Consider the following 13,017-nt stretch of genomic DNA (forward strand, 5'->3'; position numbering starts at 1 on the left):
CGTTGGAAGGTGTTTAAATGACACAACACGATGGTTTAAAGTTATACAGATATGTATAATAATGAATAAAATAAAATATATATAATATGTGGTTAATACAAATAAGATAGTAATTTATAATTGAAAGTGTGAGGACAGAGTAATTAAGCTCTGCCCGAGAATAATAAAGATTGACTCTCAGAGCTGGCGACGATGTGAGGCGCGCGGGCTTCACGACCAGATGAGCATCGTGCAGTAAGCGGAGTAATTAGTTAACACTAGTTTAGTGTTCATTCTACTATTCTAAATGTATGGGCAGTGGTTGAATTGGGGGGGGACGCAGAGGGTCTGAGCTACTCTTCATTTTTCTTCATATTATATCGTACCCCTTAATTTAATTCATCAAGGAACGCAGGGGACGCAGCGTCCTTCAACAATTATATGAATATGAATTTGTTTCTAAGAAAAATTAAATAAATATGAAAAAAAAATTGGAAACGATTAATATTTTATTTAATTTTTGGTATTAGTTCGTAATCTGTTCATTATTATTAGCACATATGTATATTAGGAACGCAATAATAAAATATATAATAATGTTATATAATTTATGTAACACGTTTCAAGTGTTTCCATTGCGTATTAATTCGTGGTATAAGCTGCTACATTGCTAAAAATATAACTATTACGAAAACTTCCCTGGGTGTACCGACGATAACGATCCTTAGTAAACCATTGACAATAATAATATATTGACTCCGTATTTTGAGAATCCGTCCGTTGTTTTAGTTATCGACGATTAACAAATGGTGATCGTTTTCAAGGAAAATTAAATATTATTTATATTTTATTTGGAAACGAGGTGCGCCACGAATGAGTAATCAGTATTATGTTAGCTTGTCGCGTACTCGCGTATGTAATTTATAAATTGTAATTTTGTTGAAAATAGTAAACACCTCAACCGCACTCCTACAGTCCTACATGTCACGTCAGCAATAAACAAATAAACATGAATAAACGTCAAAAATTGTCCATATCGGACTTTTTCAATAAAAAGAAAAACAATAACCAAGGTAATTAAAACACTTTAATTTAATAATAAATCATAGACGTGCGCAGATTCCTGTTACCGGTGTACTTTTATTTTTTTTTTGATAATCCACCCTCATAAATCCCGCCTTAAAAAAAAAAAAAGTAGAAATAAAATTTATTAGAAAAACTGATGTACAATCTGATTATCAATGAACGTCAGTCCCGGCTATTTTTATTTTTTTGTAATTTGATAAAATTTATAAAAAAAACTTGATTTTCCAAAAAAAGTTATTAGCCCTTTTTACTTAAGTACCTAGTACCTACCTAAAAAAAAAGTTAATAAATACAGTTAAAAGTTCCTTAAATTTTTTTGGTCATACATTTTAAAGCAATACATATACATAACTATGATAAAAATAATTATTATTTAACTCTCAGCAAATCTTAGTCCTAAAAATAATGTGACGGGATGAAATAAATTATTTGACTAATATTAAACTTCAAATATTAAAATTAATATTGACAAAAAAAAATTAATATACTAATTACAGAGTAACATTTATAATCTATAAATTTAATATTTACTTTTTGTAGGCAACAGTAAAATACATGAATTATTTTAAATTGAAAGTTTATTGATTAATTAATTTTATCATGTGGCTATATATTTACATTTTAGATTTTAAATTTGCTAGACGTGTTGCTGTGTTGATAGAATTAATACAAATAAATACCTATTAGTATTGTTTATTATTTGTTATAGATATCTGTGTTAATCATTAGATATATTTAATTATTTATATTGTAGATGCATTTAGGTGGTGGGGGGGACAAAGTCCCCCACGGTTTTTTTTTTAGATTAATTTGCTTTGGAACGCTAATTGTTCAGCTACATTTAGAGTCCACCTTTATTTTTTTTTCCAATTCAACCACTGTGTATGGGTACATGGATACCGTATTTATAGGCAGCCATTTAGGATAAGAGTAAGGCCGATGAGGAAGCTTGTTTCTGTGATATTGAAAATAGGCTCTGTTCCGTGGGAACTGCATATCAATACGAGTAAGTATTGATATTGGTTTCCGTTTCGGTTTTGCCACATTAGTATCAATACATGATATAATGTTAGCGGATGTTAGCTACCCGGTGGTTTACTACAGCAGGAACGAATCGGAACGATTCTTTTCAGGTGCATAGGTCCAAAATCAAATCGTTCCATATTCGTATCATGCACCAATTACGCGCTGTTCGTACGAGTCCAGAGAGCAGCGACTCGTTCCGATCGCACTTACTCGGTTCTTTTAGATGCAACGTTTCTACCAACCAATTGTTCTACATTTGTATTTTGTCCGATATGAGTATTATCACAGAATAATAGCAAGTTCAATGGCATAGTGACCGATGATGAACTTCGTGTTTCACAGATGTCGACTGCTCGAATACGCAACTACTCTCCCCATCATAGGCGGATATCAGGGGGGGGGGGGTTTGGTGAGGGCTTAGACCCCCCAAATATTTTAATAGCCACCTCAAAATTAAAACTTTGTTAGAAATTTATTCGTTGTTTTTATAATTTATTTATAATTATCTGTTCGATTTTTTGAAAATTGTAAAATAAGAAATAATAAAAACTATTTACAATAGCATTAACAATACCAATCATATAGTTTGGTTACTTGCGAAAGAAGTTCCAGTGCAATGAAAAAAATAAAAATTTGGCTAAGGACATTGTTGGTTCAAGATAGGTTCAGCAATCTTTCAATACTATATATTGAAAAAAATATATCGAAAAATATAAAAAGCGATGATATTTTATCTTTGAGTATCTTTGCTAATACAAATAGTTATTTGTCATTAAAATAAAATATTAATTATTTTTAATTATACGTTATTTAGTGTTTTTTTAGTACAATTTAAATATATCTATATTTTTAATAAAAGGTAATAAGTTTTACTTGTGTATGAGAAGGGGGTGTGGGGGCGAAGCCCCTGCGGGTTATTTTACATTGAATTATTATAGCCCCCCAAAAATTCAACCAAATGTCCGCCTATGCTAAAAAACCAAAAACACTTAAAAATAAGAGTTATACTATGCCTAAACTCAGATTTTACTGGTGGGAGTGGGTGGGTACCTCGAAATATATATTTTCGACACCTTTATCAAAAATCTTCTGTGCGCCACTGTTTACGGTGATTGATTCATTATTAATTCATTATTAACGATCAGTAATGTTAATTAAAAGTACCGAAAGGGACGATGGAACGAATTATTTGGAATCGTTCGTTTTGTGGACCTGCAACGAAAGGAACGATTCACTAAAAAGAACGAAACAACCCATCACCATAACACGTATTTACGTTGCGCGTACGTACGTTGGTGGTTACGTAACCGTCGACGGGAGGGGGCGGCGACCGTTCCCCGGGCAGCGGTCACACTGCGGCGGTTGCGGTTGATCAGCTGGTACAGAGGGCCGACGAATCGGACGGCGGTGGGGACGCGGAGACTACGTGCGACGTTCACGCACGCACGTCCGCTTGCATTTACGTCGCATTAATGCGTTGCGCCGTTCGGGAAATAATATTTCTTTTCTCTTCCACTCTTCCCCTCCCCTCGACGTAAACATACGATCGTCGCTCGTCAGAACGCGAAAATCCACTGCGCACCTCTCCGCAGCGGCGACACGCACGCACCGAACGCGACAATACAGTACATTGTTTTTAAATTCTTCTCTGCACTTCGATTTTCGTCCGTTTCGCTTTCGGACGACCTCTCGCTGCTCTTCACTCCGACGATAATAATATTTTTGTTGTTATTGTTGCTATTGTGAATTGTGTTCGTTCGCACGACGTCTTTTGTCCGGCAATCGAACAGCAATCGTATTTCATTAGAATAGAAGTCGTCCAACGATCGACGTAAGTAGTTCTGTTCGATATTAGTCATAATTACGAAACAATATTTTAATCATTAATAATCCATCATTTTCCTCCGCTATTCGATTGACGAAACTCCCAAACAAACGCGGTTCCCTCATTAATTAATCTCAATACATTGTTCTTATCTAATTTTCAACGAACCATTGTATGTCTCTTTATCGCAGATCCTGTTGGCGGCTGATTTAACTCGTAATCGCAGTCGGAACAGAGAACAATTACTATGGCGACCAGAAAGAAGGTGCTCTTGAAAGTGATCATTTTAGGTGACTCGAGTGTGGGTAAGACTTCGTTGATGAACCAATACGTCAACAAGAAGTTCACTAATCAATACAAGGCAACCATTGGTGCCGATTTCCTGACTAAAGAGGTTATGGTCGACGATCGTATAGTCACAATGCAGGTGAGACAATGTCTAAGAAGGTTTTGAATTGCATAACATACTTCTATCCTTTATGTATTAATCAAGGTCAATGGATATTTCTTTATTTCAATCTTAAGGTTAACAGCTTTACTATTTTTTGTTAATTTGTTAAAACAAATTGATATAATTTGTAATATTTGTTTTGACCTGTCATATGTAAACAATTATTATTATATGTCCATTAGAAACGCCCCCATTTCATTCTGGAATTTTATCATTTTTAATCATATCAACAATCTATACTTTGTTCTTATTGTACGATGGAAATGTTTTAATAATTTCATTGTAAGTAATTATAATGTCATGAAAGTAGTTTGATGACAATAAAATCTGTAGTCTATAGTTCAGTTACCTATTGCACTTAGGTTATATAAATCTTTTTTTCCCCTTTTTTTATTGAACATTAGAGTAATGAGATTAGATTAAACATACATATAAGAATTTAAGCAACTTAACTACTATGTAGAAAATATAAATATAAATTTAATTAAGTGAACCACAGAAATTCATAATGTAATGAATGATAGGAATGGGGCGACAGTTGAGTAGATTAGACTCGGAAGTGATATACGAAAGGAAAATAAGAATTAAAAACGGAATATCAAGTAAGAAGGTAGGAAGTACATTTAAAAATGATGTGGTTGAAATTGCAGATTGAATCCTCGTGAGATCCAGTGCAGAGTAAGGAAGAATTGAATGATAGTTTGAAAGAGTGGTGGGGGAAATTGGGTATTAATCTTTTACACATGTTTTGTTCTTTGTTGGTTAATAAATTACTAAAATCATATATTAGAATAATCTTTGTTATTTTGTATGGTATCATAAATAACATAGCAATTAAGAATTTCAGTTTTATTTAAAATATTTATTTGAAAGCTATTAAATTGTCAATATATTTTATAAATTATATTGTTGGTGCATAGTAAAATATAAATGGTTTTGTTTCATTGATTGGTAATAGGCTTGATGATGAGGTAACTATATTACAAAAACTTATTGTTCTATCTATTTAAACATAAATTTATTGGATTTAATATTTTATCTTACTCTTTTAAACATCAATAATTATTAATCAGTAGTTATTATTATTAATGAGCCTATTAAAAAACCCAAATTATCTCTTACTTGATTTTTACCTATTTCATACTTTTTAGTCTGCATGTCATGGTTGTAATGATTTATATTTTTACGTTTGTGTCTATTAAGAAATTCATAACTATTAATTAACCTGGTTTTAAAATTATTTTATTTTTGATAAAATATTAACTTAATTCTGTTTGTGTATATAAATTATGATTTAACACGAGTATATAAATATTTTAATAAAATGATAAAATATGTAGTTAAAATTAAACATTATTAAATGGTTAAAATTAATATAGAAATAAATAAATGCATGAAGTATTATTATATTTGTAAAGTTAAAAGTAAGCATTTTTCCATTGCATATATAATGATCCAGGCTAAGCATTTATTTATTTATTTATTTATTTATTTATTTGTTAAATATTTTAGCCATAATTATTTTAAAATAAATTAATATAAAACTTTTTCCTTTAGGTCTCAAGAAAATGACTTTTTCATTAGATGTTGTTAATTTCTAAATGTAATCAGTAATTAGTAATTGTCTAATAATTTTTACTATCAAAATTCATGTTTATTTTCATTAAATAACTAACCTTATTTTCAAGGAAAGAATTAATTTAAATATTCTAAAACTATATTTACTACGTATGCATTTTGTAAATAAGAAATATAATTATGAAAGATAGATTTGTATTTGTCTAAAGAACAATTTTAAGCAAGTTTCCAATGTTGTCAATCACGTAATTGGAGTTAGTGTACTAAAAATTGTATATTCATGATTATAAGATAGTTACATTTATATTTTTTATTATTGATTTATATATATTTATGTATGTGTATCTATAACATACATTTGATATTGTATAAGAATAAAAACATAAACCAATGTGTGTACATAATAAATATCAGTCCATTTAAGAATTAATAAATTCAAGCTGTTATAATTGTATTTATTTTTCATCAGATATCAGTATTAATGCTTTACATTTTTCCATTTGGTTTTATAAAAATAGACTATATTATTACTCTATAATTATATTATTATATTAGTATATTATAGTTACTTAATAAATATTTATTACATTTACTGTAAATTTTATTACTAATAGTTGGAAATCAAATTCATGTTTTGATAATTTATGAGTATCAATCAATGTACTAATCAAAACCAAAAGAAATTAAATTAAAAAAAAAAATGTTTTAAAAGTTAAATATTAAAAAAACACAAAAATAATGGATATTACATAATATTAGTAGTTTCATGTCAATCTGATAATAATGTATATGTTAATGTAAAATAATAAGTAAATCTCATATTAAAAGTTATTGTAAATTAGTGTGTTTAATTTAGTATTATGCTATATACTTGTAATTAGGTACATAGTTCAATTATGTTGAATATTAGAAAAAAATTTATAATTTTTAACGTTGATGTTTTAGATATGGGACACAGCTGGTCAAGAACGTTTTCAATCTTTAGGCGTTGCGTTTTATCGTGGTGCTGACTGTTGTGTGTTGGTATTTGATGTTACTTCTCCAGGATCATTTAAATCTCTAGATGGATGGCGTGACGAGTTTTTAATTCAAGCTTCGCCATCTGATCCAGATCATTTTCCATTTGTTGTCCTTGGCAACAAAGTTGATTTAGAAAATCGAGCTGTAAGTCTTTTAAAATTAATTTCAATATATAACAATATATATTATATATCAATTATGAACTTTTATCTATAGGTGTCCTCTAAAAGAGCTCAACAATGGTGCCAGAATAAGAATGGTTTACCATATTTTGAAACATCTGCTAAAGAGGCAATTAATGTTGAACAAGCATTCAAAACAATAGCAAGAAATGCATTAGCCCAGGAATCAGATGTTGAGCTTTATAATGAATTTCCTGATCAAATTAAATTGAGTGGAGGTTCTACAGAAAACCGATCCTCTGGTGGTGATAATTGTGCTTGCTAGTAATAGTAAACAATAAAGTCACTGGAATATTGCTGTCTATTATCAATATGCTCCTTGACTGAGATTCTAAGATTGGTCTCATTGTTATTGTCTTGAGTATAATAAATTATATATATATATATATAAAGTTGGAAAAAGAACATTATGCAATGCGTGGAGATAGTCTATTATTTAATATTTGAATTTAAGTTATAAATATATATTTTATTATTTTTGTTTCTACTTATATGTATGTCATTATTATCTACCCCTAATGTTTTTTTATAATTTTTTTTCCATCACTATTTCAACAAAAACTTAAGTATTTTGTTATAGTTATAAAATATCTTGTTTATAATTGTAATTGAAGAGGTACATGAGTATATTATTAATTTACGTATGTATGTATATTTTCATTATAAAAATCAATAAATATTTCTTCATTTAGTATACATTTTTACTTATAATATAAAAATTTGGAAAAAGATAATCACTGATTAATTTATATATAGAATCTATTACCAAACAAAATTGTTACAGTTAGTATTAACTAATAAAAAAAAAAATCAGCTATTTTAGACATTTTTACATCAATTGATTCCTGATTCGTTAAACTTTTTTCTATTAGTTTTATTTTTATATAACTAATGTTATTATTAATTTCTATGGTTTACCTAATTGTTCTATTTTTTACTTTAAGTGTAATTTTCTTTATTTTTGTTTTTATTATTGAATAAATTATTAATAACTTATTAAATATTTCATTGCCTTACCATTTTAGTTTTTAAAACAGATAAAATTGAAATTAAACTAGTTAAAATTGCCAGGGCAATACAAATAATTTTATTTTATGATTATGAATATAATTTTCTTTCCCATGTTAAGCTTGTTCTGAACCATTGGTTTAATTAAATTAATTAATTTTTATATGAAAAGATCTTAATTCATAAGATATGAAACTAACTATTGTGTAAAAATGTATTAAATTTTAATGTATTTGTTAAAAGTCCAGTTATATATTATTCCTCTATGAAACTATAGTTGTGTGTAACATCATTTTGAATTTCAAAAATAAATAGATGTAAAAAAATTGTCAGGTACCTACAGCCATTAATATTAAATATAACTTTTCTTTTTGTGATAATGTTAAATTTGATATATATTATGATGTATTGGTTGAATGATTTATAAATGAAATTTAAAATGAAAAACTGGTAATAATAAAAATAATTTTTTTAATCTGACCAATGTCTGATATAGTGTAACAAATATTTTTCTTTTTTGACTGTTAAACTTGAGTGTCAATAAATGGGATATTAATTTTAATGTAAATTATAAACTAATTACTAATTAAAATGCATATCATTACTATAAAATATAGAAACTCGAATAGTTCCATATTTATAAATAACTACAAATAATCATTTATCATGATTATTGGTTCATTGAAAAGACATAATTATTTAGCATTAATGGTGTCTACTGCAATGGAAAATAGCATTAGTTTTGATAAAGAATACATATTTTTGTAATTTTCTTTAATATTCAACTGAGTATGTGCATTAATAGTCCTCATATATACGCTATACATTTTATCCATTCTTTTGGTTGGTGTTAAGTGTATTGAAACATAAAAATAACAATTAAAGAAAGTTGATAAACGGTAAAGCATATATTTTAAATATATTTAACTACAAGAATTGTGTTACCCTAATACATTTATGTATATTACTTAATCTTAGATTAACTTATTCTTCATAACAATTATTCTTTATTCTTAATAACTAAAGACCAGATTTATATGTTTTTACATATCGTTACTTGATCTATGCAATTGTATGAGAGTAAAAAATGTGGACGATTCATTCAATTTTGAGTTTGTAGGAAAAAGTTTTTTTTTGCATATTTGAGAATATATCATAGGTTAGAGAATATTTAACCTATTTAGCATATTTTAGAATATTTGATTTTTTTTTCATAGTTGGAGATTGTACAAACTGTTATCTGCAAACTAACCAATATACCTGGTGAAACGGGTAACATAATAAAAATACTAAAGTGTCTCAATTAAGTTAAAAAAATAAAGGTTACCAGATGTTAGCAAAAGTTGGGAACATTTTATGTGGAAACAATGAAGATCCCCCAGAATATTTTACACCTAATGTAGTTGTTGACATGAAATTTGCACCTCTAATATCTGTTGATGTTGAACGTTCATTTAGTCTCTCTATAAACAAATTTTAAGCGATAGAAGAACTAACATGAGTACAGATAATATGTAAAATATATTATTGTTAATTCATATAATAAAATTTAAATAGTATTTCAAGTTTATTTTTTATTCTTCAGAAAGTAAATATTTACCATTGTATGCACCAAAGAAATATTGTTTTTTTTATACATACATAAATATATATATATATATATATACCTATATTGTTATTTTACATCTTATATTAAATTATTATTATTTAAAGATTACCTTTTGTTAACCAATTTTTTTTTGTTTTATTATATTTTAATATGTATGATTATTTGTTATTTTTAATATTGCGACAATAGTGTTAATACAACATTTAGTTAAAATATACCAAAGGAATATTGTTTTTAAATTTTAATACTGTACACCAGGGATCGCCAATTAGTCGATCGTTGTAAAATTTAATTTTACCACAATCGGTCGACCGCGTAAAATAATCAGATTAATTGGATAATGGGAATATTAGATTTAAAGATTATAGACCTACATTTTCCTGAATGTCAATCACTAGGGACTTAAATGTCAAATGTAGCTCAGTTGTTTGAAAACGTTGGTGACCCTTGCTATAGACTATACTGTAATATTTTTACTATATTCCTACTCTTACTGAAGTACAATAGTATTCTATTATAATACGCAACTACGTATATACTTCATGATTAAAAGAATGTTGTAAGAAAAAATTTTTTTTTTTAAAATGTATATTAAACCATATATTGATGTTGATTATTTTTGAATAATTTCAAATATTTTTACATATTTTTAAGATTTTTAAGAGAATATAATAAGAATATTTGAAGGATTTTTAGAGAATATAAATCCGGTCTTTATTCATAACTAAAGATGAGAAGTTGTAAAAATTGCATATTTTTTTCAATGTTTTCTATTTAAAACTAGGTGAGTTAAAAATCTTACCTAACCTAGTGAGTTTATATATGTTCAATACCAATGCAACTATTTGGAGGTATAAAAAAAAAAACGTTAAAAGCCATATATTTAATTTAAACTAAAACTTAAACATAAACTCGCCCTATAATTTTCAGCTTAATCGTTAAGTTTAACAGTTTACAAAAACTACTCACGATAGACTTCAGTATTCTATAATAATTTCATTGCATTTATAAGTATCAGAATTGATTATATAATATACAGAAAAGCCATCCTATAGTTCAGTGGCACAGTATAGATAATATTGGCAGCGGCTAAGTGCATTCGGCCCAAGGACGTATCATTCTAGGGGGAGGGGGACTCAAATATTTTTCTTTAATTCAAGCTCAAAATTTACAAGTACAATTTTTGGTAATATTTAAATCAGGTGAATCCGTAATAAATGGAGTTTTTCTTTTTTTAATCTAATGCCGGTTCCACTTATAATCGAATTTTGTGTAGTTCTTGTTTAACATCTGTCTGTGTTTTGAAAGTTACGTTTGTGTTTTATTTGATTTTTCATTAAATATGAACCCGACAAAAAGCCCAATTCAGTATTCACAGCCACGCGTAATTTGATTTCATTATAAAATTATCTAAATTAAAAAAAATTTGAAATGTGTATCTCACATATAATCAACTCCTTAAATACGAATTCAGGGGGGGTCGTCCCTTCGCCCCCCCCTAAAATACGCTCCTGCCAACCACAATATCGAGTCCTTAATAACGTAATTATTAAGGACTCGATATTGTCGTTTGACATATTAACGTGCAGAGACGTGCCCGTTTGTGTGCTATGTTATTTCGAATTTGTTTGCCATGTGTGGAATTCAAACTTGTAAGGTTATCTTAAGATCTAAGATGTTTTTCGGTGAAAAACATCGCGCACTGTAGAGTAAAAGAGGTTCACGCACTCGTGTGTGTGTGTGTGTGTGTGTCTGAGTGCGCACAGTTAAGATTGAAATCTTCAAATGAGAACTTCTACAAAATAAATAAGAATTTAAGGTAACTAAAATTTTTTTATAAAAATCCGTTTTTAGCGACTTTTCGTTATCGCTTTATTGCTTATCGGCCTTTCTCCACACCGATGGCTATATTATTATATATAAAGTATACATATGATATAAAACTCTACGAATTTACACGACTAAAATATCGCTACGTATTTTCTTAGTAAGGTGTATTATTTTATGACCCTCGTAGTCTCGTGTCAATACAAAATAATACACGACAAACTAACTAAATTAAATATTTTATTTTATAAGTTATAATTATAATGGCTTTACAATTTACAAGTGGTGCTGCGAAACGCAAAATAAAAAAAAAACAAATAGAAGGATGTATTATATGGATAACGAAAATTGATACATTTTTCAAACAACACCATGAAGAAACAAAAAAAGAGTGAGCTATTGATGAACGAGGTATTTCGTCAAATAAAATTAATGCTGTTAGTAATTCCATAATCTATATATATAATAAATGTAATGTATTAAAAGTTCTTCAGTCTGCAGTGATTTTTTTTACTTCAGCAGAAGAACAATTTAAAATTATTATATTTTATTTAACATTGGATAATTTAATAATATCATCAAAAGAACCTTTTACCAGTTTAAATAACATTAATTCTGATTTATCTAATGCTCTTGCTGGTCAAATTAGTTTCCTTATTTTATACATAATTTAAATTTCAATAAAAAAGGATAGTACCCAGATCTAGATTTTTATAAGATTTTATTATTTTAGAATAAAAATACTTACTTTAAATTTGAATTTATATAACTATAATTATAATATTTTGAATTAAAATGTGAAGGGTTCTTTTTTTACTTTTGTACATTGGCCCATATTTGGGATGAACCACCGCTGTATATTCAATATAATATTTACAATATACATAGTCACCAAATGTGTACCGATAAATATAGACATGTTTCTATTTTTAAATATTAATTACATGCTAGTATTAGTCAACTTAATTTAGTTGAATAAGAATTGTTCAAAATGTTGTTCAAAATCAAATAATTTGCTAAATTATTATAAGTATATTTTAAGTATATTTGTGAATAATTGGTTCTATTCATGATCAATAACAGCGTTATTTTCAACATGACCAAAATGTAGAATTATAATAATTCCGGTCTAATGAAATAAAAAAAAAAAAATGCTGTATTAACAGTCGTTGGAGTTGGCTGCTTTTGCAGCCGCAATTTGTCGTCGGCGACAGCGACGATTTTTGCAGTTCGGTCGATTACACAAACTACGATTTGGATTTGCCGGTGGTGCGGCGGTTATCGCTGGTGACGAGGTAGTTATGGCTGGTGATCCGGTGGTTATGGTCAGTGGTGCTACGGTTTTGGCCAATGGTGCTGTAACTGTGAGCGATGGTAGTATGGCTAGTGGTTTCCATTCAATGGCTAGTGGTGCTTTTAATTCAAT

General features: G+C 28.2%; 1 protein-coding gene across 1 annotated transcript; it reads left to right on the plus strand.

The window, feature by feature from the left end:
- The first annotated feature begins 3,545 nt into the window (after positions 1 to 3,545).
- Positions 3,546 to 7,634, plus strand: LOC112690866 (ras-related protein Rab-7a). The gene is made up of 4 exons (XM_025564970.1): positions 3,546 to 3,922; positions 4,108 to 4,343; positions 6,891 to 7,109; positions 7,182 to 7,634. Exons 2-4 carry the CDS (start codon positions 4,164 to 4,166, stop codon positions 7,410 to 7,412), a joined length of 630 nt encoding a protein of 209 aa, XP_025420755.1. The 5' UTR covers positions 3,546 to 3,922; positions 4,108 to 4,163; the 3' UTR covers positions 7,413 to 7,634.
- The last annotated feature ends 5,383 nt before the right edge of the window (positions 7,635 to 13,017 follow it).

The sequence above is a fragment of the Sipha flava genome, unplaced genomic scaffold, assembly GCF_003268045.1.
Source record: "Sipha flava isolate LNK unplaced genomic scaffold, YSA_version1 52461_pilon_pilon, whole genome shotgun sequence".
Lineage (NCBI taxonomy): Eukaryota > Metazoa > Arthropoda > Insecta > Hemiptera > Aphididae > Sipha > Sipha flava.

Bases quoted from the DNA above. Each gene is read 5' to 3' on its own strand.
- LOC112690866 (XM_025564970.1), top strand. From the start codon at position 4,164: ATGGCGACCAGAAAGAAGGTGCTCTTGAAAGTGATCATTTTAGGTGAC. The intron at 4,344-6,890 runs GTGAGACAATGT...TTGATGTTTTAG, and splicing joins ATCGTATAGTCACAATGCAG to ATATGGGACACAGCTGGTCA. The intron at 7,110-7,181 runs GTAAGTCTTTTA...TTTTATCTATAG, and splicing joins TTGATTTAGAAAATCGAGCT to GTGTCCTCTAAAAGAGCTCA.